Raw genomic sequence first — 27,779 nt, 5'->3', positions numbered from 1 at the left:
TCAAGTGCAGACGCAGACACAGCAGTTTCACCTTCCGATTCTATTACCAACACTAATCTCAAAGTTCCTTCTGAAAAAATGTTCCTTATGTGAACACCTCTTTAATAAACTCTCAGTCAGTCAGGGGTGAGGAGATCAAAGGATCTTCCAGACTGGGATTCTGGAGAGATTACCTTTGAAGCACAGTTCTTTTGGTAAGGATACTAGAAACAGCTAAATAGTTGTAATGTTATTACATAAATTCCTCTCATTTGCTTTTCAACCCAGCTTGCCACAAACGGAAAGAAGGTCGGCTAAGTGTCCTGCTAAATTTGTGACACTAACCAATTGTTCAGGAAGGAGGACATGGCCCAGCAAATATAAGAATTCAGTACAGTTTTCTTAAGTGGCAGGAGAAATGACCAGGAAATGGATGCTAAGGCCTTTGGAATGACAGAGGGTCACATCCGAGAGACCATTCTATATCGGGACTTCCTGTATAACTGCTGACCACATGCTCCCTTGGCTGTAAGTGTTAAGACTTTACAAGAAGCGGAGGATACCAATGAAGTGAGGAAGATTTAACTGTGAGAAAATAGGCAGAGCAGTGCTGCTAAGAGGGTAGAAAGCTTATACAATAGCAAGGCTTAATAAAAGGGAGAAGACAGTTTCTCAGAACAAAAAAACAATAAATGCAGTTTGTTTTCTTCAAAGGAGATAGAAAAAGACAAAAGCAGGAAGTGTTGTCCTTCCTTCATCCTGCCAGATTTTCAATGGAAAGTCAAATGTGTGCATCAATCACAATGAGGGAGAAGAGACCAACGTGATACCACTTTAGATTTCTTTGAAAGAAAAATACAAAGGTGTATTATTACATAGCACACCGTTCTTCGTTTTGCTCTTTCAAATAGCCCCGTGCATGCCAACCAAGCAGGACCACTCTTTCAACTTCCTGGATGGTTCATGCTACTTAGCAGTCAAGGCCGGCATTGGGGCTGGAAAGAGAATACTATTTCATATTTTTCCAAAACAAAGATTCTGGGTCCACGTTACTTACGTGCCTCTAAGCCTCAAAGGTCCTTGCTTTGCTGTGGTTACAAAGAATATTCCACATACTTGGATAGTTAGAAGTCAAATATTTTTTTAAAAGTCGAGACTGTTTGCTAGGATATTCTAAGCGAATGGATACTAAACCTATGCCCTCCAAATTTTGTATAAAACTGAAAACATTGAGAATAAATAATTTATTTGCACTCCATGTCATCATTGCACAATTAATTTAATATGCTCTCTGGTGGGCTCAGCCTATGACATCACTTTCTGGGATAGAAATCAAATTTTGCTAAATTCTATTAAATGAAAGTTAAATAATATATACAGACTGTCCTGAATTATGGACTTGGTTGGTCATAAAAATTATTGCAATTCAATATTTTGGATACCAGAATACACTTAAAAAAAAAAAAAAGCAATGTTAAAAATAGTGGTTAATCCCAGGCCAAATAGCATATATTTATTTATCCCATAATGAACCTGAAGTACGGCATTATGTTTATAGCACCACAGAAGTGATAACGTACCAGAAGAAATAATCATACCTAACACATACTGAGAACTTACAATGGGCTAGAAACTATGCTAAAAGCATTGCATACATTATCTCTTTTATTCCTCACAACAATCGTATGATACAGATGAGGAAACAGCCTCAGAATGATACTGTGACCTGCTCTAGATCACACAGTAAGTGGTGAATACAGAAGTTGAGTACCGGGAGTTGATGATATGAAGTGTTGAAAAACCTAGGCCTCTAGTTCCTGCTCCTTGTGGGACAATGGTCAGGTTACTCAACCACAAGGGACCTCTGTTTCCTCAACTGTAAAATTAGAGTTGGACTCACTGATTCTTTCAGCTCCCTTTGGCCCCCAAATTCTATTACTCCACTCACTAACTTCCATGTGGAACTGTCTTCGATTGAAAATACATTCAGAGTTTCAAAGTGAAGTAAAATCAACAGCCCTTTCCCTCTTACCTGGGGGAGGGGTAGAGCTTCTTGGAAGAAGGAATTGGCTGTGGAGTTGGGAATGCTAGAGGACATATGGGGGGAGGGTATATGGAACTGATAGATGGGGAACTAAGGGCTCATGAGCCTTTGAGCTCCTCATTGGAGCTGTCATTCGGTTTTTTCGCATGTGTAGGGACTGGCTGGAAGGTTTCTATGCAAGGTTTTACTCCTTCCAGGACCACAATTCAACAAAATACACAGTTAAAACATCTTTTCTTGTTCTTCTATCCATGAAACAAATAATATATAAACTCACTGAGAGTTTTTATCTCCAGTAACCAAAGAGGTGAAAGGGCTTCCTGCTATATACACATGCTGTTCCGTTTCACTTTCACTTTGGTAGAAAAAGACTAAGGTGTTTGGATAAATAAAGAATTGAAGGAGGGATCTATCTGAATTTTAGAAAAAAAAAATCTAGACTCCAGGTTTCTGCAGCATTTCTCTTTAGGAAGAGTAAGGAGCATCAGTGAAGTAATGAGATAGAAATTCAAGATCCCACCTTCAAAAATGCTGGGATATGGACGAGTCAAGTGGAGGAAAAGAGGTGGGGAGAACAGTTTTTAGATTGTGTACCACTCATTCTTCTTCCCTTCCCTGTTTTACCATAGATTTTCCTAAAGCATACAATTAGGACAAAGGGAAAATTGGGTAAGATGATGGGAAAGAGAAGGAATAACTGAAATGAAATTCCATGCCACAGAAACATGGGAGAAAGTGGTCCTTCGGCCAGAACTGATGAGCATTAATATATGAGAGGTGATTCTGCAAGGCTGTACATTCAAATATGAATATAAACACATGTAACAGAATATTAGGCTCAGAGTAGATTTCTTAGAGGTTATCTAGTCTTATCACCTTAATAATACAATATTTTATTTATTTATTTTTTTTGGAGCATCTTTGACAGATGGTAAGGCAGGCTCTGTTTCAATATTCTAAATAACCCACTTCCTTCTTGGACAACTCCAATAGTTAGAAAGTTCTTGGAACATTATTAACACTTCCAACTATTTGTTTTGGTACAAGGTCAGTAAGGGCAGAGAACAAGTCCTTATTTTTGTTTCCTCAGAAGATCTGATTTAGTGCACAGCAGATACTCAGTAAACTGTTTGTTAGATTAATACACAAGTAAATAAGGGATATATACTATCTGAAGAAACAGATTAAGTCTACTTTCTTATCCATACAATAACTATTTACATACCTTATAACAACCATCATGTGTCTTAAGCTTTCTCTTTCTCAAGCTAACTATCCTCATTTTTCTTAACTAACCCTCACTATTCTGACAATCTAACTCTGGGAACCTATCATGTAACTATATGTGCCCTTGTAATTTCTTATATAGACTTAAAGGAAATACAATTTTTTTTAAAAAGGGTTAATAAAAATATTCTTTTATCACATCTATTCCTCTTTGTTATTAGTCATAAAAGTCCTTTGAATTTTTTATAGCTTTCTTATATGTTTCAATAAAATAAATAATATATGTTCATTGTAAAAACAAATGAGACAATACATTTCTCTCAACTATCCAGGTGCATCTCTTTTCAGTTCTTTTTTTTTTTTTCAAGATTTTAAAAAGTAATTTAATCATACTGCATATGTAATTTTATACCCTACTTTTTTACTTAACAATGCTATGAACATTTTCTCATGTTCTTATCAATTCTTCACAAGAGACAATTTAAAGTACTTATATTTAATTAGAGAGATATCCAGGTATTTACCTCACCAATACCTGAAGGTTGTACAACACTCCATATATCACTACAATAAATAGTAAAAATCAATGTACATGAATGTTTTCCACTTCTTTGATGATCAGTGTAGATTATTAGAAGTGTAGTTACTAGGTCAAAGGGTATACATTTTTAATAAGACTTTTGAAATTCTCTTCCTCAAGATACCTTTCCCAGCCTTCAAGGCTAGGTTAAAGTCCCTGGTTATAAGTTACTACAGCACTTTGCAGTTCCCTTTCATAATCTTCATCACGATTTTGAACACTTACAGTTTTATTTCGCTTTAGACTGCAAATTGTATTAATATAGGACCATGAACATTTTTGCTGTGTTTTGCATAGGGCCTACCACATAACACATACTCGATATACATTTTATTTAGTTGAATATTGTAAAATTGCCTCCTTAAAAGGATATCTGAATTTGTACACCAGAAGCACTGTTTGCATATATCCAACTCACTGCATCGACATCCTAAAACTATGATACCCAAAGCAGGACAAAATACTCTTATATGATTCATAAGTGAAGCCTGTAATTTAGAACTCATCATTCAGCTAGCATGAATTCCCTGAGTGTATTAAACTCTGCACTAAACATGCAGTTAGATTGTGATCTGAACATTACCAGCTCTCGGGGTAGAAAAGTTCCTTCTTGGCGGGCAATGACCAGCGACGCCGTCTCGCCCTGCCTGGTGCTCCTCAGCATGGCCACGAGCTCTTCCTGAGTTCGTCCAGTGACATCTCTGCCATTGACCTAATGAACGAAACCACACAAACAGACATGATGACAACACTTCCCTTCTCCTTCTACTCTAGATGGTTTTTGTAAGTAAGCAGACATAGGCATCCCACAATCAATGAAGATCTGACAAGATGACAACTGAACACATGGGCCAAACCAACCATGTTGAAAATACCAATACTACACTGACCATCGTTATTATGGTGCCAGCCAGTCTCAGACAGTCAAAAATTTATATATGCAGTTCCTCCCAAGACATCACTTTTTTATGGGGAGAAAATCAAACTGAAAGACATGAGAGAATTAGTCCTCAAATAGGAAGGAAGTGGATTTCAAGCTTAACTGGCACCATTTTCTGCCTAATACAAGAAGCAGCAGTGGAGCATTATCACATAACAAATTTCTCTGGAAATAAGAGTCTTTTGTTATAATTCTACAATGCTGTCCAGGTTTTCATAGATTAATGGAAATTATCATTTGGAGCTACAGTCATTTGGTACATCTTCTTTCATGATCTAGAACTGCATAAAAAGCTATCTAGAATTGCTTCCATGCCATGAGGAAGTTAAATGGAACCAGGCAGTTTAAAGGAAGATGGTTTCTTGAAATGTAAGTTGACAATATACATTTAGCCAAGAAGATGATGCTATCAAACAAAAATAAATGAGGGGAAAAAAAAGCCTCTTGCTTTGGGAAATTCTCAATACTTCTCTATAGACATAGATCAACCTGAGACAGGCTGGGCCATTTCTGACAGAAGTTTAAATAAATTGCTACCAGGGCTTGGGTGTAACTTTGAAATTCTTACCCCTAATTAAATGAACTCATTGATTCATTCAAATTCCCCAACGACCCTAAGAGGTAGAAGTAAGAAAGAGAAGATAGGAAAAAGTTTTCAGTGTAACTTGTCCCTGTATCACTGGCCTTATTACGGACTTAAAAAGTTAGGCTGCTCATTAACTAGTTTTATAAATTCCTTATCTTGTCTTTAACTAATAATTTTCAATATATTATACTCAAAACATAAAAATTAATATCTATGTTTGTATACTTATTTATTTAAACACCAAAACTATTTTATTGAAGATATTAATTCTAATTCTTACCTCCAAAATTCTGTCCCCTGATTGTAGGCGGCCATCTTTTATTGCTGCTCCTTTTGGTAAAATGTTTTTTACAAAAATGGGACCAGGACCATGTATGGAAGAGTCTCTGGTAACCACAGTAAAACCAAGTCCTTCAGGGCCTAGTGTAGAAGACCAGGAGAAACCATAGTCACTTTAAGCAGGAATAATATTATATTCAATCTTACAGTAAAATATACCTAATTTAGACTAACGTAGAGTAAGTGAAATATTTGCATTCCAGCACATATTACGTTGGTACAAAAATAATTGCAGTTTAAAAGGTTAAAAATAATTGCAAAAACCGCAATAACTTTCGCACCAACCTAATAAATACCCTTCAGTTGTTATGGTTTCAAATACAGATGATAATTCCTGACAAGCCTTGATGGTATCAAAGTGAATTTAGGGCCCAATGCAGATGCGTAATGCTTTTGTTTATTAATGTCCTAGAAGAAATGGCACATGCTATTTATATACTCAGGAGACTGATTTCTCAGTAAACAATAAGAAACAAAAGGTCATATGACATGAGTTTTGTCAGGCTCTCAATCAGCTAGCTAATCTGTGACTTTCCTCTCTACTTGTGTCTTGATTCATTGTATTCTGCATCCCATTGTCTCTTCACTCCCTCTTGCTGCTCCTGTCCTGTTCTCTTGCATCTCTACGCTCTGTGTGTGTGTGTGTGTGTGTGTGTGTGTGTGTATGTACGTGTGTATATATATATATTCCCTCTATCCAAAGGTATGCTCAGTTTCTCTACCCTAAAGAATCCTTACTTTAATCTTAATTGCTTCTTCAATTTCCCATCACCAATGACCTACCCATGACCATATCCAGTACATCTTCCTATTTTTGATCTTTCCTCTTCTCTAGTTTTGACACTGTGCATCAATCATTTTCTTGACCTAACTCCACCCCTGTGGTTTTTTTAATCTTTATTTTCTGATTATTTTCCCACCTCTCTGATCATAGCATGTCTGTCATTCTCTTCCCCACTGTCCTCCCACATTAACATAGATGTTCCCCATGGAGCTGTCCTGGAACAACTTGTCCTTCAGACTCTGCTTTGGCCAGCTCCTGGTTCCAACTACCAGTTCCCTATGGATGACACCCAAAAGTCATTGTTTGGCTCTAATCTCACTGGTGTCAGCTTCCTAGAAATCACCATGCACCTACTTTCACCAGCTTTCCAAAGTTAACTATGAACCCTTGCTCCAATCCAGATTCTGACCTTTACAAATATACTCATCTACTTAAAATTCTAATTTCTAACAATGGCATCTCCATTGTGCAAGCCACTCTGACTGAAATTCTCAGCCATAACTGTAATTCCTATCTTTCTTCCCTTCTATATCCAGTCAGCTACTAAGATATATATATATTATATTTAGACAGATACAATGCATCTTCTACTGGCCCTTTGTTGTTTGGTTTCTTCTTCCGTATATCTCTTTGCTGTCAGATTAATCTTCCCCAAGTACAGCTGTTATGTCATATTCTTTACTTTTGCATTCAAGGTTTTCTGATGGATTTTTAAGGTCACATTCTGGGTCTGATTCATCTATCTTCAAAGTACTAAGCCCATGTCTATACATAGCTGGATAATTTGTACAAAAGATACAACTGATGCATTTACACGAAAAGCCTAATTCCTAAGCACACTGGATTATTTGTGCTTTCTAGTCAATACATCTCAGTATAGAATTCTTATAGGGGGGCGAAATTTTGATGAGAGGGTATTTCAGAAGAATCTCTATTAAAGGTATATGTTATTTGCTTTTAATATATGTTAATAAGGTTTCTAAACTACTTTATCATTATTACATTATCTATGAATTCTGACAAGAATCTCTGAGATCTTGGTTTCTTTTGAATTGAGTCTTGAAAATCACATAGGATCACAGAAGGTTGCAGTGGGGTAAGGAATTATCAGAAGTTACAAAACAAACAAAGGCACAGAAGTACATGAATGCTTATATGTATATGATAATATTGAGTAAATATGCCTGTACACACACTATCTAGTCTCATTGATCTGTGCTTGAAATGAATAAAAAATGTTGAAAACGCTGAGGAAAGAAAATACATTTGAAATAAGGTATTTAAAAAAATATGTCTGCAATGTTGAATTAGTGAAATTACTACTTATCACATACGTAGTTTCTGAAGAGTTAATTTTTTGATAGTCCAAAAAGATCTAGGAGAACCAGAAATAATATGCTTTTGAAGCTTGGCCAAGGATGCTTTAAAAATCTCTAATCTTGATAAAAACAAGGACAACTGAACCTTAGTGCCTGTTTAGTATTAAGTTGTGATACAGTATTGCTCTGTTTCTATCAAGTTTGCAATGATTCCTTCCAGTCCCCAACATGTCTCTATTATTTGTGTTAAATACACTTTCCAGCAGAAAAGATTAAGAAATGTACTCCAATTTCAAGAAATTTAAATTGCCTAAGTATACACTTAAATCTATTCTTTAATACAATTAGACACAGGGAAAATTAACAAAATTAGCCTTAATGCATTTCTCTTAACCAATTTTGCATGCTACAACAATAGAATGTTATTAAGCATAATTTAATAATTACCTTTCTTAAGGTCAATCTTAATTTTCTTTGCGTTTTTCTTGCTGCCAAACCCCATGAGAGGGGAGAGTGAGGGAGAGGGTGATTTTCTACCTAGTCTTGGTACTCGGGGGCTCTTGCTTTGTTGAAGGGAAGCTGATGCATCTTCTTCAGGACTGCTTGTTCCTGTGAGATTTACTGTCTTTATTCCAGATTTTCCATGGATAGAAGGTGATGGCTTTGTTCTCACAACACCATCACTGTTACCAAAAATGTGAAGAGGCCCAATGACTGACTTCTCGTACTGTTCACGGTTTTGAGGTGGAAGGACATGGAGGACCACACCTGGAGCTTTCATTGCCTGACGGAAGACATCTTGAGCCCTTGAAAGAGAGTTAGTAGATTGATAGCAATACCATATTATAGCATGCCATCTTCTGAAGCTCTCCAGCCTCATGGCAAGGAGAGCAGCATAGTAGCATAAGCATAGGAGATACTTCCGCTATCATGACCAGCTTGACTTTGTTACCTAAATATACTAGGGGTGCCAAAATAATGTATACACATGACTTGCATTCATCTTTTGTTATCAGTAGCTATTGAGTATTACAATTTTTCTTAAAATGTGTATACATTTTTTGGTACCCTCTGTAGTTACCCCTGATGATCTGCCCATTAGGTGCCCCCATACTAGGCTACCCATGCATTATTCTCTCAGTCTTCTTAACAACCGTGTTAGATTAGTATAATTAGCTGTCATTTTACAAAATGAAGAAATCGAGGCTCAGGGAGATTAAGTAACTTATCCAATGAACCACAGCTTTCAAGTATTTTGAAATCTATCCAGAAGTGATTACTGAATCAAATATAAAAGCAAGCTTTAACTTTAGATGGAAAACAATCATTTTGTGTTACTGATCAGACTATCAATCAATTTCCTTCTAGGGTTTCATTCTAAAGTACTTCAGGTGTTCTTTAACATGGGTTGTGTTCCCAAAGTTTAATTTTGACATAAACATTTCCTCACAGAGACATTGGGAAGGTATGTCGGCTGTGCGGGATGTCATAATGGACGGTTAACCCCATATGCACCCTCTGGTTATTCTATTATTGAGTACCCGTATATTTTTACTTTTTATGTTTTAGCACTTTGTGTTTTTCCTCAAATTTCCTATTATTTTTTTCTCTCCTTCTACCTTATGCCTCATTATGCCTTATGACTAGGTAAAACAATTACCTTTCCCAGCCTTTCTTACCAATGTGGTGTAAGTTAAGGGGTAGCAAAAGCTGGATTATCTGGGAGGCGGAAACCTTTTTGCTCTTGGTTTCTCTTTCCTATTTCTTGAAACTCAGAAATGATGGAGGGAGCTCCAGCAGCTACTGTGTGGCCATGACACAACTTAAAGATAGTAGCCACATAATAAGGATGGTAAAGCAGAAAGATGCAAGATGCCTGATAATGCTGATGATGGTAGAACCTCCATCCCAACTCTGGACTGCCACCTCCGTACATTTCGTCCTTAGAAAACATAAATTCTAATTTTGTTTGAACTACTTTTCTTTCAGGACTCCGTAACTAGCAGCCACAACGAATAATAATGAATTATAATTCCAACTGCCACCTGAGCTCCCCATCACTTACTGAAATGCTAACTTGCCCACATTGTTAGTGGAGGAGGGAGAAGACTTCACATTGACAGTCCAGCTCCTCTGGTCAGTTCCTTGACTAGGAGTCAGTTTCTACTCCCTACTAACTCCATACTGAGCTTTCATGAACCCCAATTTCCACCTCTATAAAATAGGGATAACAATGTGTGCCTTGCATACTTATTAAGTCCTTATAAAAAGCACAGGACTATATAAAAATATCACTATTAATAATGATTATAATTTTACCTATCATTATTTTCAGAAAATAGACTATTAAAGCTTCATTCCTTTGACAGTTAAACAGCCAGTACCCACTGGCCTCCTCCCACAACCACTGACCCCTTCCCACATACACACTATGTTGACAATTAATGGCCCCAGAGAAGACATATTATGAGTTGTCTTGATCAGAACTGAGAGGTTGATGATCATTACTAAGAAGTATTCATATTTATGTTCTTGTTCAAGAATCCCACTGCAAGGCCAACATACATTTGAAAGCATACGCAAACTGCTACAGACTCTAATTCTTTGGTATATGAAGCTAGTCCATAACATTTTAAAAGAGAGACATGATTGTTTTGTGGGAGAGTATTTTAATTTTTCCTCTTTGTTTCTCTTAGTCAGTGAGTCCTCACAGACATCTCTCACAGATACTTAGCTTAAGAAAGACTGCTGACACCAAGTAAGTTAATTAATAAGTGGAACTAACAGTCTGTGAAAAGAGTCATTAAATACCAGTCTAACTGACCCATATCCCAAGAAAAACAAACCCATCTATTGATGCCCCAGAAGGACAAGCAGGCAGGAAGGCGTGCTATATTCTGCAGTTTACCATTCCTGGGACTATCAGGGACATGTGCAGGCCACCTCTGAGGATGCTAAAACAGAAGATGCATTTGAAAATGCATGTTCTGGGGTCATTCAAAGGGAACTGAGAGAAATTCTGCCTAGAATTTGGATCATAATGAGCTCAGTAATGATTATAAGCATTCTAAGGCTCTAATAAAGTAAACAACACAATGAAAAAATGCTTACTGAGCAAATGTTTTGTCTACAAGGTCCACATTGTTGATTTTTACAATACATTCATTTTCATGAAATAGTCCTTCCCGCTTGGATCTGCTGTTTTCTTCAATGCCACGGATGAAGAGTCCTAGAATCCTAAATGCAAAATTTTGGTTGAAATAGAATTACTGTATAATAATATGCTAATTATTTCTCCACTTGCAACTGTTCAGAAATAAGCAGTGATTTTATTTATGAAAGAAATTATGCTTTATATTCAGGCAACTGTTTGTTATTTAAATCTTTAGTTAAAAAAAAAGGACAAAAAAAACCCACAACTCATTAAAAGAGAAAAACCTTTTCAAGACAAACATACATAAACACCAACCCAGGGTACATTAATCTGTGATCCCATTTCTAATGCTTGCAGTAAACTTAGAAAAGGTTAGTTTAGCTCAGTGGACTTGAGAACTCAAAGGACTGGTTTGGAGAAGGGCATCACAGCTGGCTGCAAGAAGTAATCTGAGTTAGTGCCAAAGGGGCAACCAGATGTTTAGTAAAGAGAGAGGATTAGGTGTTCGCTGTAACTTTTTGCAGTCTTATTACCTGCTCTGATAATTTGCATTTTAAGAAGTAAACATTTAGGCACAGATCTTATTACTCGCTTCAGAAGGAAGTTCGGTCTCATTTGTCAGTGCCACTGAATCAAGTATGTGTTGAGCGTTTTCTCTGTGCTCAGGATGGAAGGGTATGTGATAGTTGTAGGCCCAGGACAACTAGTCAGTACAGACCTGGAGTAAAGTAGAAACGAAAACACTGGATGTATCAATAAGCTGAGATTTTTCATAGAAGTACATGGGGAGAAAGTGGGATGTAAAGTGGATCAGACGAATGAGGAGTTAGCTAGGAAGAGAGAATCTACAAGGAGGCGGGATGGCCCCTGTTGCTTGTGTAAGCCAGGTGTGTGCGAAGAGCAGGGTGGGGAACTAACACTGGATGGGGAGGACAGTGCTGCATAGAAGGGCTTCGACCACCAGCTGCTGAGCTTTATCGGGGAGGTCGGAGTGCTATGTGACAACTGCTTCTGAGCAAGACAGTGACATGATGAAGGCAGGTCTTGGGAAGAATCATCTGAAATTTCAACCAGGAAAAATCTGGGTTCCGAGAGGATACAAGAGTCTCCTGGTGCTTTGTGGTTGTGGCTTAAGTCAGGAGGAGAGGGAGCTGGAAAAGAAGGACAAAGAAAACTACAGCAATCAAAATAAAGAATTAAATTGTGAGAGAGAGAGAGAGAGAGAGAGAGAGAGAGAGAGAGAGAGAGAGAGAGAGAGAGAGAGAGATCTGTTAGATTTCAGTAGTATCTAAACTGAAAACAAAGATATTAAACGTGCATGTTTTAGCTGTTTCTCATCTGAGGGATTTCCCTTCTCCTTGTGGTATGTCGAGATCCTAGCTGTGTCCTTGAGTAAGAAAGATAGATATCTTCTCAAAGAAGAATTTGTGGGGTGTGAAAAACTGCCATCTTCTTTTCCCTCATCCTCTTGTTTTACTTTGTCATTGTCTTTTCTATAGGGGCCACAACCCCTTTGTGTTAAATCTCAAATCTAAATAAAATATGAGCACATTTTATGTATGAGTAATAGGGCCAGCCATGGAAAAAGGGCGGTCTCTCATAAAAGTGCAGGAGGAAACCATCTTCCTCTTGAGTGTCCACAAGGTACAACTTCTGCCTCCAGGGCCCCCGTTTGCTTAATGAGCTCATGTCATCCAGCCATCTCAAGATGACAAAAGGAGAGGCACATGCACTGACGTTTAGATCTCTGCTTCAAAAAGGTTAAATGAGTACAATGTGCGGATGCAAAGAGAACAGCATACCACCACCTGCTGCAGGGGAGGCTCAGGGTCATGCCCACGGATGTGTGCTCAGGTGTTAACGCTTCGTTTCCTAGTTCTAGTAGGTTAGTAAATTAATCATATGCTGTGTGGAAGAGAAAAGAGGCCAAAGCTGCTATTTGATTAAGGATCTGAGATTCAAATGAATATTTTTAAGATACGAATCCTACCTTAATCTCTTAGCATAATATTAAAAATTGAACTATTTGTCATGCCAAAAAAAAAAAAAAAAAGAAGAAGAAGAAGAAGAAGAAGAAAAAGAACAAAGTTGTGTGGCTTTCCTAAATTAAACAACTCTCTAATAGTTGGCATTTTGGAATTTTTTGTTATGATGGATTCACAATAACATGATCCATTAGGAGACTCACATGTGGTTATAAACTAGTTTATGTAAGCGATATTTTTTTAACAAGCATTCACGTCTTCTTTTAATTTAATTCAGTACATCATCAGTCATGTAATGTTACTCCCTAGGATTTAATTTCACATTTTGGGAGATGAATTAATTCTTTCAGGCCACTGGGTTGCAATTTAGCTGGCATAATACAGCTGGAGCATGCTATGTGAGCCTCACTGATCTAAATAACCTAACTTTCCATGAAAAATTTATTGACAGAATAAGCCCAACTGTAAAAGCCATGTGTCAGAGGTAATTTTGGTAAAATGTGAAACTGACTGATTTTATTAGTTTGGTCCTTAACAAACCACTTTTGCCTTCTCTATCCCATGGAAGGAATGGATTCCCCCCAGTTTGATTTCATCCAGACCAGTATGAGAAGGCTCACAAAAGAATCTCTCATTATCCACTTTGCCCCACACTGGTGGGCTGCAGTAGCTGTCTCATGTGAGGCCAAGTTTCTTAGGATTTAACCATTAATGATGTCAAGAAGTAATAAACTGAAATAAAACAATGAATTTACATGAATGAGCAGTGATAAAGGAGGCTGAAATCTACTGCCCCACCCAATAAGAGCGGCAACTATTGCTTCTTGGTCTTCTGACAATCATTTAGGCACCAACCCACCCCCTTCTGGCCCCCTTATATTCTTCCCATTGCATCCCATGGACTCAACCTCTCTGGCTCATAGCATTTTTATCTAAATATCTGCTCTTCTCACACTACGAGTATGTTTCACTCTGCACCCACCCCTTCCTTCTTCTCTCTCATATTTAGCTGTCTTTTCTATGAAACTGAGGTATGTTATTTTTATTTACTGAAAAAAACAATTAGATTCCATGCTTTTAATTCTGAAACCACATTGAATTTTTTTTTTAATAAAATTAAGTTGCTTTTCACTTGCAGGGACTCAGTTTTTTGTATATTTGTTTTGTTTTTACTGTGCAAGCCAATGGCCCTCCATGCAATCGGTGGCATTTAGCACCCTGAGCTGTGATAGCTAATGAATCCACTGAGGCTTTATCTAATACAGCAGCCACTATATTGTACTCAGGGTGTTCTAACTTAGATTAGGTTTCTAATTCAACAACAGGTGTGGCAGTATTTTTCTAAAAGAAAAAAAAAATCGGGGGCAATGCCAATTACAGTAGTCCTAGTAAATAATTAAATGTAAATTCTAATTTAAAATAATGACACAAACCAATAAATGGAAGGAAATTAAGAACTAAGTATACCATTATGACCTTAATTCCCCCCCACCTCCCCCACACCCCGCTCACACAGTGAAACCATATGGTATTATGAAGTCAGACACTTGTCTGACACGCTCTATACGCAGTTGCATCTAGACACATGGGTTGAGTTAAGTGTGCTGTTTCAGCCTGTATTCATTACTTCTTAACTTTTATTGGCGCATGTCTCCACTTCCATATTATTTTTTTATGTTTTTTAATTAAATTTCCTTTCAATAATACCAGTGGATAGAAAATAAAAAATATACAACTATTTCACCAAGTTACCGAACAGTTGACCATGAACTTATAAAAAGTTCATTGTTGAAATGAGCTTTTCCCTTTTAGCCAAAATAATAATAATTCACACATTCATACAGTGTGAGTTTTACAAGGAGCTTTCACATTTTTAATGTCATTTAATCCCCGCAACCTTGATGTGAAATAGGTATTCACAGGAGGCAAATTTCGGGAACTTGCACAAGTTTATAAAAAAGAGAACACTGAGATTCAAATCCAATTGTTCTGAAGTCCAATAGTCTTTCTACTATGCTATAAGGGTTATGCTAGAAATCCAAACCAGGAAGAAGAGAGGAAATCAATACATTCTAGTGTTTCCCTCATTTGAAGTGAGAGAAGGTGATTTCAGGTCTATAGGATCACCTCGTTTTTCCAACTATTGAAAATGAAGTATGGTGATTGTCACATTGTATATTTCTTCATGCTTTGCAAATTGGGATGATCTTGTGTTCAATTCCAGATTCATTAAGCTAAAGGGCCTGGTAATTTAGCTGCTCTGGTATTTCACAAAGCTCTACCAGTCCACGTCTGCCAAAAGCCATTAGAATTTCTCATGACAACTGGGTAAATACTGTCCCTGTCTATCAAAAACAACCTTAACTTGTCCTGTGCCATCACCCATGACATTTATAAATACGCTTATTAACACATACAGGAAATGAGACAGTAAGAGCCACTAGCTTTTCAGTTCATTTCTTTTTAAGGAACATGCATTCCAGCAACAGCTTGGCATCAGATGTTATTTGCAAAAAAGGGTGATGACTTTGCAATTACAGGTAGCAGATGGCTACCTGCTGAAAATGATGCCAACCAAAATATCATGACTAAATCTGCTCTTCCTGCTATATGGCAGACTGAACTGAATAAATATTCAGAACCAGTAAATTGCTACTATATAACCTTTGGGAAAAATTTTGTTTTAGAAAGAGCAATGGAGTGAGAACAAGTCAGGAGATGTGGATTTTGTGTGACCATGAGAAAATCAACTGACTTTTCTGATCTTTCATTTCCTAAACGAAAAGATGTTCTGCCTTTTCAATGATGCATTTAATTTAAAGAAACAAATTTAGCAAACTAATTAAAATCATGTCATATGAGTGAGAACCTGATTTTCTTTTAAGTTTCTGATAGTCCTTGTCAATATCAACCTAGTGCTAAAGGCAGTTATCTTATTGAAAAGTGACATAATATCTAATACTAGTTTTATATGGTTCTTATAACGGTGGTAATATTAACTCTCAGGCACACAGTGTAATTTCCATCAGTATCCAGTTAGGTAGACATGAATTTCAAGAAATTCTGACATAATCTAAATTACTATTTGCCAAAGGGAAGTCAGCAATTGAATGTCTAACATTTCAAAAGGATGTGGTAAATTATTTTTAACTGGTCATATTTTATTTTGGAAAAAAATAAATAGCATGATGGCATCTTGCTGCGATAGCTAAAATCATCAAAACATATATAGATTCAGATATAGCTTTTTACAATGTTATATTATTTATTATTCTAAATTCTATATACCTGAGGAATATGAGGGAATATCAGTTTGGAATTACTATGTTCACTTGTTGAAGTGTATTTTAGAACATTAAAAAATTCAGTTGCAATATTCATCTAACAATATATTAAAATCTTCTCCAAGGATTCTGTTTACTATGTATTACTGACAAGAATACTTTAAGAAAGTATTTCATAATTAATTGCAAGTGCAGAAACTGTGATTGATTTTTTTCTTTTCCTTTGCATGATAGAAATAAATGACATTATTTTGTTTTTAACACATAGTGGCCAACATAAGTATTATCTTGAGGTGTCCATCTGAATAACAAAGGTACACATTTAATCTTCTTTTGAAAAATGTTTTGGAAAATGAGCTCCAGTCAAGTTTTTCATTAGCATGAGTTTTTGATATAAGAAAAACATCTTACCTTCCACTCAGAGATGAAAAGAAGGGCACGACATGTATTCCCAACGGGCCTCCCTCCCCAGAAATCTCTACTGTTCTTGTCATATCACTGGGGCAGAAAAGAAATAAGAGCATAGATGAGTCTCTGCTCGAAAAAGCAGATGAGGCACATTAAAAAATAAATCTTAGGATTATATCAACTACTGTAAATTTAACAGCAGAGATGAAATCAAAGGAGAACATGATTTGCTGATATGTTTAAGATTCAGGAAATAAAATGTTTAAAAAACTATCTACTTTCTTGTTTTCTCCCCCCTAGAAGAGGAACAAATGGAAATGACAACCTACAAAAATAACTTCCTATTTAACTTAATCTACATAAATCAACATATTTAAAAGGATATACACAAAAATAAAATTTCTTCCCATTGAGACACACTTGAAAATTACTGTACAGATGATAAAATACATGGAACTAATAACATCTACCCTTAATCATAAAATAGGCTTTTTCCCTCAAAACAGAGGAAAAATGAAATAAACTATGTATTTATTAGAAAAAGCACAAAATTACATTCTACAACTGTGAAGCAACAGTTGGTAATATACATGGGCATGTTCAAAGCATTATAAATCAAAATTTAAAGTTGCCTCTCAATAAGGCATCAGTTGTATTCAATGGAACAATTCCAAATTTTCACCTCGTGTATTTTTTCAGAGATAGAAAAAGAAATTGTGAAGCCTGGAGAAAATGTATTACAGAAAGAAATAGAAAGCCTGACCCGCCTAACCTACTCCAGATTAAGGCAAGGATGAGCTAGAAACATTAATGGATAGTGTGTAGGACTGAAATATACAAAACATTGGGAGATTTTGAGTAATAAAAACTGGAACTAACATATTTTTATAAAGATGAAAAATAATAACCATGAACAATTATTGGTTCCTTTAATCCCAGAGAGAAAAAATAAAATTGCCAGAGGAAAAATGATAAAATTGAAGCAAACATCCCTGTTATGGAAATTGTAAAGAGGTTTCTATTGTTTCCTATTTACATGAAAATGACCTGAAACTAGATGTCAAATTAAGAGCTACAGCTGCTACAACTGCTTTTCTGCTCCAAATTGAAATTGGTGAAATTTGGCTCCTTGCTGGAAAGTTGAAAACAGCATTAAGAAAGCAAAATGCCTGATGAATTCACTCTGCATGAAGTATTCTCTAAATTATCAGCAATCTAAAATAAATATATCAAATATATTCTCATCAATGGATTAGGCTTACTTTTAATGTGTTTTCGTTGTAAACCTATTATCATTAAGAACTGGAAAAAAGAGCATGTCACTTTCCAACATTTGTGGAATATGATGGAATTTCAAATCTGTTAATAAATTGCAAATGAGTTTTGCTCATATATTGCTGATATATTTAAAACTTGTTCAGTCAAGCAAGTTATATCTGATGCCTAGAATAAAAGTTAGAAACAAAACGAATCTGACAGTGATAATGCTATGGGATAAAATGGGTTCTTCTTTATACTTTCTGTGTGAGAATATAGATATTATATGAATATATGTATAAGAAATACTATATATTGGTATGCATTATAAGTCTCGAATATAAAATGTTTGGCAGGCAGAGAATGTTATATTGCTTTTAATGGAACACAAAGCAATCATTTTTATATAACAGATTCACAGTGCATTTGAAAGTATTTGAGGAAGACTAAACCCAAAACATTCACATTCTAGGGTTACAGTACTATTTGAAAGACTTTTAAAAACAGAGACTGAAATCTTGTAGTATTGAAACTTTATTATCTCCACCTTTATGATGTATTTTTATAGTTCTGCACTTAGATCATAACACTTATCTTTCCTAATAAACGTATTGAGTATCCACATGCTGATAAATAGCACTCACATGTATTATAAGAGGCTTTTGGAATATAAGTGTTTAGTCTAGTACAGACTTCCAAGATTTCAGCTTAAGAATTTTGGGTATGGCTTTAGGGATTCTCATTTTTTTTCTATATTGCAAATAGTTCTCTACGCCACGCAAAACCCTTTATGTAAAACGTAAGTTCTATGTATCATACTGATATCTATTCTTTAGTAATTATCAGTCCTGTATTTTTAAATTCACTTAATAAAGAAAATTTTATAATCTGTTAAATTTATCAATGTTGTTTTAAAATACTAAAACTTTTTTTGGGGGGATGCGTTTTTAAGTTTCATTTCTAGTTTATAAGATTTCCTTTTTCAGTATTTCAGAATAACTTTCATGCTATGTTTATATATGACAGCACAATTCTTTGGCTAAAAGAATATTTGACAACTAATGTTAAATAACTATCATGAAAATATCCCAGAAAAAAAAGCATAAAAGATTTTCAGTTTTGTTAATTGTAATATGTAGGCACTTGCAGAGAATTAGATCTTCTTAGTAATACAGACAAGCCTTATAAGTTTTATACAGACCATGTTTCAGCATGTTCTTTAAATTGTTATCCATTGTTTGTTTCAAGAAGAAAAGAAAAGCATTTTAAAAGAGGAAGCCCTAGAGACCAATCCATGTATTTTTATTTATTTTAAAATGAAAAACAAACAAACACAAAAAACACCCTCAGCATTATATATACTTGATAGAGTTCGGCAGAAATCTCTGCACATACACAGCTCATGGAAGACAAACACAGCAAGTAGGGCTGGACACAATATTTCATAAAGTGATATTTCACTAAGATGTGAAAATATACTACTAATGGTGTTTGTTTAGGCAAACTACAGAATAGAGTTCCAGGAAAAGTGAGCAGGATATACACCCATTTATTCATGTATTGGAGGTGGGTGAAAACGGATAACACAGAAAATGAGGTGAAAAGGATATTGTAACAGAAGAAAGGAAAAAAAAGGATTGGCAGCTACTTGTGAAAAATTGACAAAAAATGAACTGTGGGGTAAAGGAAAATATTTCAGTTATAGAAAGAAAAGTCAGATTTCATTAAGGTCAAAAATACCTAACTTTATACAACTTTCTATGATTTACTAAAACAAAAGCAGATAGTCACAAAGCATTAAGTCTGATAGTATTAAGCAAGCTAAACATTCTACGATCCAATCGACAAAACTGATTGAAATGACCACTGGCCAGATGTTACCTAAGAGTTTAGGATAAAACAATGGATGAAGGCACAGAATCAGTGGTTTAAAAAATGAGCCAGTCCTGAATGACTACTCTGCAAGAACTTTATGGAAAGTGCTTCATTTGGTTTGACCCAGAAACCATGAAGCTTGAGGGAGAGAATACCACAGGAGCTGTAGATGTTTGTAATTTCTTCACAGGAGGCGAGTAGACAGCATTTTTAACATTATGATTACTCAACGCAGTGATAGGCCACTCGTTTAAGGCACGGAGGAGACAGGACTGGCAGCAATGATGGGGAGATTCTTTTCCAGGAGGAAATCATGATTCACTTATGAAATTAGACAGGACTTAGTGGTGACTTTGAATCAGGTGTCTGAGTAAGTCATTTAAACTAAGACCAAGTTTATCAGTTCCCTTATTTGTACAATGAGGAAATTAGGATAAATCCCTAACAGAGTTGTTGGTTTTAAAGAAAAAAAAAAAAAAGAGACCATAACATATACATCATACAAACACTGTTTGTTATATACAAGGAGTTCAATACTATCAGCTATTAGTAGTATGATTAAGGGCTGCTAGCTTTTCAATTCGGATCTTTTTAAGTAACATTCATTAAAATGAGGGAACAAATAAGCTTATGAATTAAAGAGGAATAATCTATTTCCAGCTTTACAATTTTTCTCAACTGATTTCCTCAGTAAGACTTAAAAATTATTTTTTAAATACTATAGGACTGAGGAACATAACTTCTTCAATGATTAGTCCACTGATCATGAGAGAGACAAAGGGTTGTAATAAATGGATATAAGAAATTAATTGGTGTTCTTTAGGGACTGTTGCACAGGTCTGTCATATGTAACAGTGTGAGAGATAGACTACGGAGGGAAACACCCAGGAAGCATTTGCATGTGACTTTCAAATCTACTTGATGGTGAAATGTTTTGTTGATGCGAATAACTGAATAAAAAATCTAACACAGAATTTGTTGTTGACAGTGGTGGGGTTCACTTAATTCACCTAACTCAAATATTGAGTAGTTCCAATGGGGGAGTTCTGCAAGGAAAAAACAAAGGGTAGTGCCTGGGGAGTTCATAATCTAGAGGGAAGGTTAAGACAGGTAATAAGAAATAATATAAAATAGCAATAGAAGTAATAGTTAACAGTAGTATATTCTCAATGAAAGTAAGCTATTATTTGGGAGGCAGTGTGCTAATTGCATTATGGGTATTATAATGTGTACTCATTTCAAATATATAAATGCTTAACACATCACTTCCATTTTATAGATCAGTAAACTGACGCTGAGAAAGGTTAAATAATTTGTCCAACATCACACCGTGCATATTAGGTAGAGGCAGGTCTTAAGTTAAACTTACTGCATTGCAGAGCAGTTGTTTTAAACTTAGATATGTGTTTCAAAGCAGAGGCACTCTCTGATGCGTTCCAGAGGAAGAGGGTGAAGGATTGGGAAGGAAAGTTGCAATTAGAAAATCTTCCTGGAGGAGGTTGCATGTGAAATGGAACTGAGACAGGCAAATGGATCTTCAATCAAAAAAAGGTAGGCAAAGGGGCAGAGAGGGCATGCACACAAGAGGAAGCAGTCTGCACGGAGATTGTGAACCAGGATGGTGTGGGTTCCCAAATTGGCTGTAATATTAAAGGGGGGAAAAGGGAGGACCAGAGTGGAAGATGGACAGAGAGGGAGAAAGAAAGGGAGTGGAGGGGGAGGGGAAAGAAATTGATTGATTGAGGTGGGTAGGAGATAAGTTTGAACAATTAGTTTGAGATCAAATTTCAAAGTAATATGTCAAATTCTACGTGTAAAAATTCATACTTAATTTTGTAGAAAATGGAGTCATGAAAGGTTTTAGAACTAAGGAGCAGTGTGATAAATGCTGTGAGTTAGAAATATATACCTGGCAGTGATATGTGGGGTCAATTAGAAAACGGAAAGACAGGGAGAGATTGGTACTTGAGCTAAGAATGAGTAAATTATTGCAATCATCTATCTGACAGGCAATAGAGCTTCAGCAGTGATCATAAAAATACAGCAAGAAAACATGTGGAAAGGGTCAAGATATTTTGAGATAGTCTATGCCAATAATTTGCCAAATGAATGGTTATCAGAGGCAAAGAAGATGGGATCAAATGTGACTGCAGTTTTAGGCCTGGAAAAAGGCCAGTCTGGAGGAAGTGAATTTGGGTAAGTATCAAGAAATACAGCGAAGTCAGGAATGAGAGATAGTTAGAGATGAGGTGAAGGTCTTTTGCACCTATCACTTGCTATTTAAAGAGAAGCTTAAAGAGTAATTTTATATTTAAAAAAACAAAACCAAACCCACCCAAGAGAAGCCTCTTGCCTCATTGACTTCTTAAGATCAAAGTAAATCGAGTAGTGCTTCATCAGAGATACATATTGTACTACTATTTGGAGAATACCCTCTAAGTGTTATTTTTCTGTAAATAAAGATGTTTCTAAATAATGGGTAAACAGTTAATAGTTATGTTTATGATTTATGGAGCAATGTGTGTCATCCATTGTCATTCACTCAACAAATACGTCCCAAGCCCAGCATTAGATGTTAGGAACCCCTTGGCACATCCATAGTCTTGTGTGGAAGAATGACAAACAGTTACAATAAACTGCAGTATGTGTGATAATGATAATTGCAGTAGCAATTGATGTTTATCCAGCCTTTCATTCAGCATCATGCTAAGTGAAATTGCCTGTAATATATCTCATTTAATCTTCATAGTAATCTATGTGATCAAGATCCCCATTTTCCATATTAAAAAAAAAAAAAACATTTTAAAGAGGTTACATAGGTTAAACGTATTCAAACTCAACTAAATCTAAAGGTTTTGAAATTAAGGAGTGGTTTGAAAAGTACGTCAGTGTATCTATCTGTAAAATAGAAGTGATATAAGTATTTATACATTTGACATGAGTACATGTTATAATGCCCAGAATGCAAATAGCACTGTCTCCCAAATAATAGCTCACATTTGAACCAGTGGTGATACGTGGGATCAAATAGAACAAGGAGAAATTGAAACTCAAGAGAAGAGTGAGTAGGTTATTACAATCGTCTAGCTGAGAGGTAACAAAAGCTGGAGCGATGATTATGAGAATTAAAACATAAGAACATGTTCAAGACATTTGGAGATGGTCTGTGCAAATTATACTTGTATACTTAGCTTCTACGCCACCTGCATGGAAGTGAACCCAAAGTCCTCTGCTTGGGCCAAGCTCTGTGGGCTACACTAGGAGAGCACTGACCATGTAACTCAGCTGTAGGTGGCTTCAACATCTCTCTTTGCTTCTTTATCATCCCATACCAGATAGAAGCAGTGTCCTCTCCTAGAATTGTGATCACCAAGCCTTTTCCCGCTAGCTATGTATTCCATGCTGTTCAGATCCTTCTCATTCTCCCCCAACCCTAAAATCTGCAAATGCTGGGCGTTTGTACTCATTTTACTTTCTGAACTTACACTCAAACGAATTTCAGCTAATTTCCCTTTCCTGGTGCTAGCCACGTGAAGTTTCCTAGGCCGGTTATGTAGCATGAACTAAAACACCAAGGGAGGTGCACAAAGCAGGTAACAATGGAGTTGAAGAATCTGGGGACAAGAGTGATGGCTGGGTCTCTAGAAGTTACTTAATTGCTCTGAATTTTGCAATTCCTTAGCCTACTAAAGATGATAATAAAGATGATAACTCATGTGAAAATGCTGTTTTGATCATCAAATTATACATATATACTTATACTTTAATTAAGGAATAGTACTTTTTAAAACTCCTATCCTCCATTTTTCAATTCCTTGTACCTAGAGAAAGCTTAGCTAATTGTTTGTGCAGCCATAAACCAAACAATTGTTCACTGTATGACAGCTTTCCATATAACATTTAGCCATGATGTTAGCAAACTTTTCAAAAACCTAACAAAAAACAATGAAATTAAAGTCAAATAGAATTAGAGTATTACACTCATTATGCCAGCCTCAAAAAAACTATCTTATCAAGCTTCTAAAAAGACAATGTCCTGGAGATTTTCTGTACCAAATTTTTAATATTGTGCAGTTCATTAATCAAAGAAACAATCTATATAAAGAGCACCTGTGTCATACGGCTATAAACTGTAAGCTTAAAGAAAATCCACAAAGTAAAGCAGAGTGATAGAAACTGAGCACATATATTTTTTAAAGCTGATTCCATGTAAAATGCTGGGCACCTATTAGTAATTGGGCTGAATTAAAGAGATATGTTGACTAAATGAATACATGAAGGACAAACTTCAGAAGCACCACCTTCTAGTGCTGAAGCCAACAATCGATTAAATACGGCCTTACTTTCTTTTTTTTTTTTTTTTTTTTAATTTTTATTTCCCCCTCTGACTCAACCGGCCTTACTTTCCTTATGAAAAATTTGAAGCAGGTTAGAAAAAATAGTAATAATGATGATGATGATAATGATACAGAAAATGATAATAACAATCGTAGTGGTAGCAACAGCAGCAGACACTCATAGGACTTACTCTGACCTGGGCACTGTTCAGAGTGCTTTCCATATATTAACTCATTTAATCTTCATATCAATCCTCTGAAGAAGATTTTAATATTATTTGTTTTATAGACCAGAAATGAAGGCAAAAAGAGATGAGTAACTTGCCTAAGTGCTAGAACTAATGAGCAGCTGAGCTGGGATTCGAACCAGCTAGGGCAGAACTGGAACTGAATGCAGAACAAAGGGAAGTACTGGTGAACATGAGAGCAACTGACTTCATATAATGAGTTACTTACATTAGAAATATGAAAAGTCATGGTAGATAGGCTGGTTTCATTTTATATACGTAGAGTAAAATATTGCAAGATTGTTAAAACACAAAGCAAAGCAGTATTCAAAGAGCAGACATCAAAGTGAAACACTCAACCACAATGAACCCTGACATGTTCACTTTAAAGCAATTTCAAAATCCAAGTTGCAGAAGAGTTGGAAAGATTGAGGCACATTTGTATATACATGTTTGTCAGGAAGTTCTCATATGAAGAAAACAAGAGAAAAGAGTAAGTAATTAATTTCAGAATAGGGACAGTTTTTCACTCCACTATTCAACTGACTTTGATCTTTCCTATAAAATAAAAATACCTATAAACTATTAAAGAAACAAACATCGAATAGAAATAAAATATTCTATTCAAATAAAGAGAATACCTCAATACATCCTTAGTTCTTGGCGATGTCAATAATTCTGTCTGTACACCATTCATAACTTCTCCGTCTTCTAAGTTCTGGGTGGAATCCTGTAGTGAAACAAACACATAAACATGTGGATACTATGCATATAGAATTGAAAATATGAATAAAATGTCTCAACATCAGAGAGTAAATGATTTTACTCTGGATATGTAGAGTATGATTCAATTTTTCTGAAGACTGGAAACAGGTGTAAATCTTTTCAGTGCTTTCAATGTTCTCTCCTGTTTGGCCTCTGAAATACCCAAATGGGCTATTCACATGAGGCAGTATGTTAAGAGCTTTGAGATACATCATTTAGCTTCCTGCTACTCACCCATAGGTTTTTGGGACTGGCTGTTTTCAATCATCAAGGAAAAGGTGTACCAAAGGGAAGGTGCCATAGACAGGAGGTGATGTACTAGTTTTAATGTACTGTACTTATTCGCACCACCCGCCCCCAGTGACACTAAAAACACAAAAGAAAGCAAAAACCGTGGGAAAAAATGTTGCCTGGCAAGGTCACTTCTGTTAAAAGTGTAATAAAAATATTGCAAAAGAAAAAAAAAAAAACTGGAGTTCTTGGTTTGTTTTGAGACTTTGATTCTGAGGATGATCTTCACAGAGAAACTAACATTAACCATTTAATTTCTAAAATGGTAAATACTCTTCTATTACAGAGAGGTAGGAGAGGCAGAGAGGTCCTTCACCCCAGAACACTGGCAAATTGAGTTGGATGTTACATAGAGGAGAGAATGGATTCTAGAAAGCACGCCTGCTATAGATTCCCATTTATGTAAGGCATTCATTCTGGTTGGCTTTGGAACTGTACTTTAATAAGTAATTCTGCAGATAAACTACTCTTCAGAAACAGAGTCACAAATAAATAGTGTTAGTTATGGACACAGGTTTCAATGAAACAACAACCACACAGAGAAAAACCCATTATCAACAATCACACCTGTAAACAGAGCATTCATGGATCTGAATGCACAATGTCTACAACAAAAAAGGACAATAAATGAGTTAAGAGGTGGCCATAACAGAATTAGGTTGATATCGTGAAAGATACAATAGACACCAGCCATCACTCAAGACGTTTGTCATAGTGAATTGAGTGAAATACCAAACATATTTTTACTTTTAGACTGAGTAGCAACATTTCACGTAGGGCTCAGTAGCTTTGTGAAGGACAGTCTCTCTCTATTTTTTTTCTTAGTATTTTTTTTCTCCTCTCCATAGGGATAAAGAAAGGGAAGAAAACCCATAAGGTTAAAGAATACTTTTTAGTTTAAGGCACCGAATCTTAAAAGATGAGTGTGTTCAAAAGCTTTCGAACATTCACATTACAGTGGTACCCAGGTTTTCAAACGTAATCCGTTCTGGAAGACCGTTCAAGTTCTTAAACGTTCAAAAACCGAGGCATGGTTTCCCCATAGAAAGTAATGCAAAATGGATGAATCCGTTCCAGACGTTTCAAATCAACCCCTAAAACTGCAAATTTAACATGAATTTTACTACCTAATGATACCATAGATCCATAAAATTTATGGCGTTTGTAAACTGAAATGTTCGTCAACAAAGACGTTCGAAAAACGAGGTACTATTGTATTATGAAGGGCTAGATATATGCTCACAGAGAAAAGAGAAAGGGTTGGGCAGTTTACAAAAATACATAATAAAAAAAAAAGAAATTTAACAAAACATTTGCACTTGTGACTATCGCACATGTCAGAACATTTGATGACTGCATTTATGTCAAAATTACCAACTTTCTTAAATGCCTCTCTTACACAAGCAGGAGTACCGTGAAGGGTGAGGGTGTATCCAGTCCTCTGTATATTAAGCACCTACAGTAACACACAATGTTCATTTAATGAATGTTAATAAATGAGTTGACTGATAGTGTATTCGTTTCCAATACTCTTTCATAAATTACCCCAAAACTTAATGGATTAAAAAATATAAACATTATTTCTCAGTTTTGGAGAGTCAGAGATTTAGAAGCAGCTTGTCTGGGCAGTTCTGGGGTGGAATCTCTGATCAGGTGGCAGTCAGGATGTGAGCAGGGCTGCAGCTGCAATCTTCTAAAGGACTGACTGGGGCTTTAAGACCTACTCTTTTCTCTTATAAAAGCTTTAGGATATAATTCATGGAGCATTAAATTCCTCCCTTTAAAAAGTACAATTTAGGTGTTTTCTTTTTTAGCTTATTCACAGAGTTTTGCAACCATCGCCACTAATTTTAGAACAATTTCAAAACCCCCAAAAGGAATCCCATACCTATTAGCAGTCACTCCCCATGTTCCCTGCCCACCCTCCCCACCCCCCATACACACACATAAACACAGCCTCCGGCAATCAATCTGCTTCCGTTTTTAAGCCAATTATGAACATTTCCTATAAACAGAATCACAAGATATATGGCTTCTATCACATAGCACAATGTTCTTAAGGTTCATCCATATTGCAGCATGTATCACTATTTCACTCAATTTTATGGCCAAATGATAATCCATTGCATAGCTATACCACATTTTGTTTACCCATTCATCACATGATGGGCATTTGTTTGCATTTTTGCTGATTATGAATATGTTGCTATGAATATTTGAAATAATGGTCAATTATAAAATACTGTTGCTAAGAAAATAAGTTCTTGTGTAGACGTATGGTTTCAGTTCTCTTGGGTATATACCTAGGAGTGGAATTCTGGGATCATATGGTAACTCTATGTTTAACAATTTGAGAAACTGCTATATTATTTCTAAAGCGTCTGCACAATTTTACATC

General features: G+C 35.9%; 1 protein-coding gene across 3 annotated transcripts in view; it reads right to left on the bottom strand.

The window, feature by feature from the left end:
* Positions 1-27,779, bottom strand: part of PARD3B (par-3 family cell polarity regulator beta) — a 950,721-nt gene that overhangs the window by 423,500 nt on the left and 499,442 nt on the right. For all 3 annotated transcript variants that reach the window (XM_088794694.1, XM_019726886.3, XM_074340795.2), the window contains 6 exons: positions 24,967-25,055; positions 16,633-16,719; positions 10,910-11,035; positions 8,246-8,604; positions 5,637-5,776; positions 4,414-4,542 (listed from right to left, as the gene is read on the bottom strand). In XM_088794694.1, the coding sequence (XP_088650820.1) occupies positions 4,414-4,542; positions 5,637-5,776; positions 8,246-8,604; positions 10,910-11,035; positions 16,633-16,719; positions 24,967-25,055 (930 nt within the window). The remainder of the gene's footprint in view (positions 1-4,413; positions 4,543-5,636; positions 5,777-8,245; positions 8,605-10,909; positions 11,036-16,632; positions 16,720-24,966; positions 25,056-27,779) is intronic.

This window comes from Rhinolophus sinicus, chromosome 17 (genome assembly GCF_057876585.1).
Source record: "Rhinolophus sinicus isolate RSI-liver-muscle chromosome 17, RSI-T2T, whole genome shotgun sequence".
Lineage (NCBI taxonomy): Eukaryota > Metazoa > Chordata > Mammalia > Chiroptera > Rhinolophidae > Rhinolophus > Rhinolophus sinicus.
Note: the sequence above shows the minus strand (reverse complement) of the source record. Positions and strands in the feature narration are given on the sequence as shown.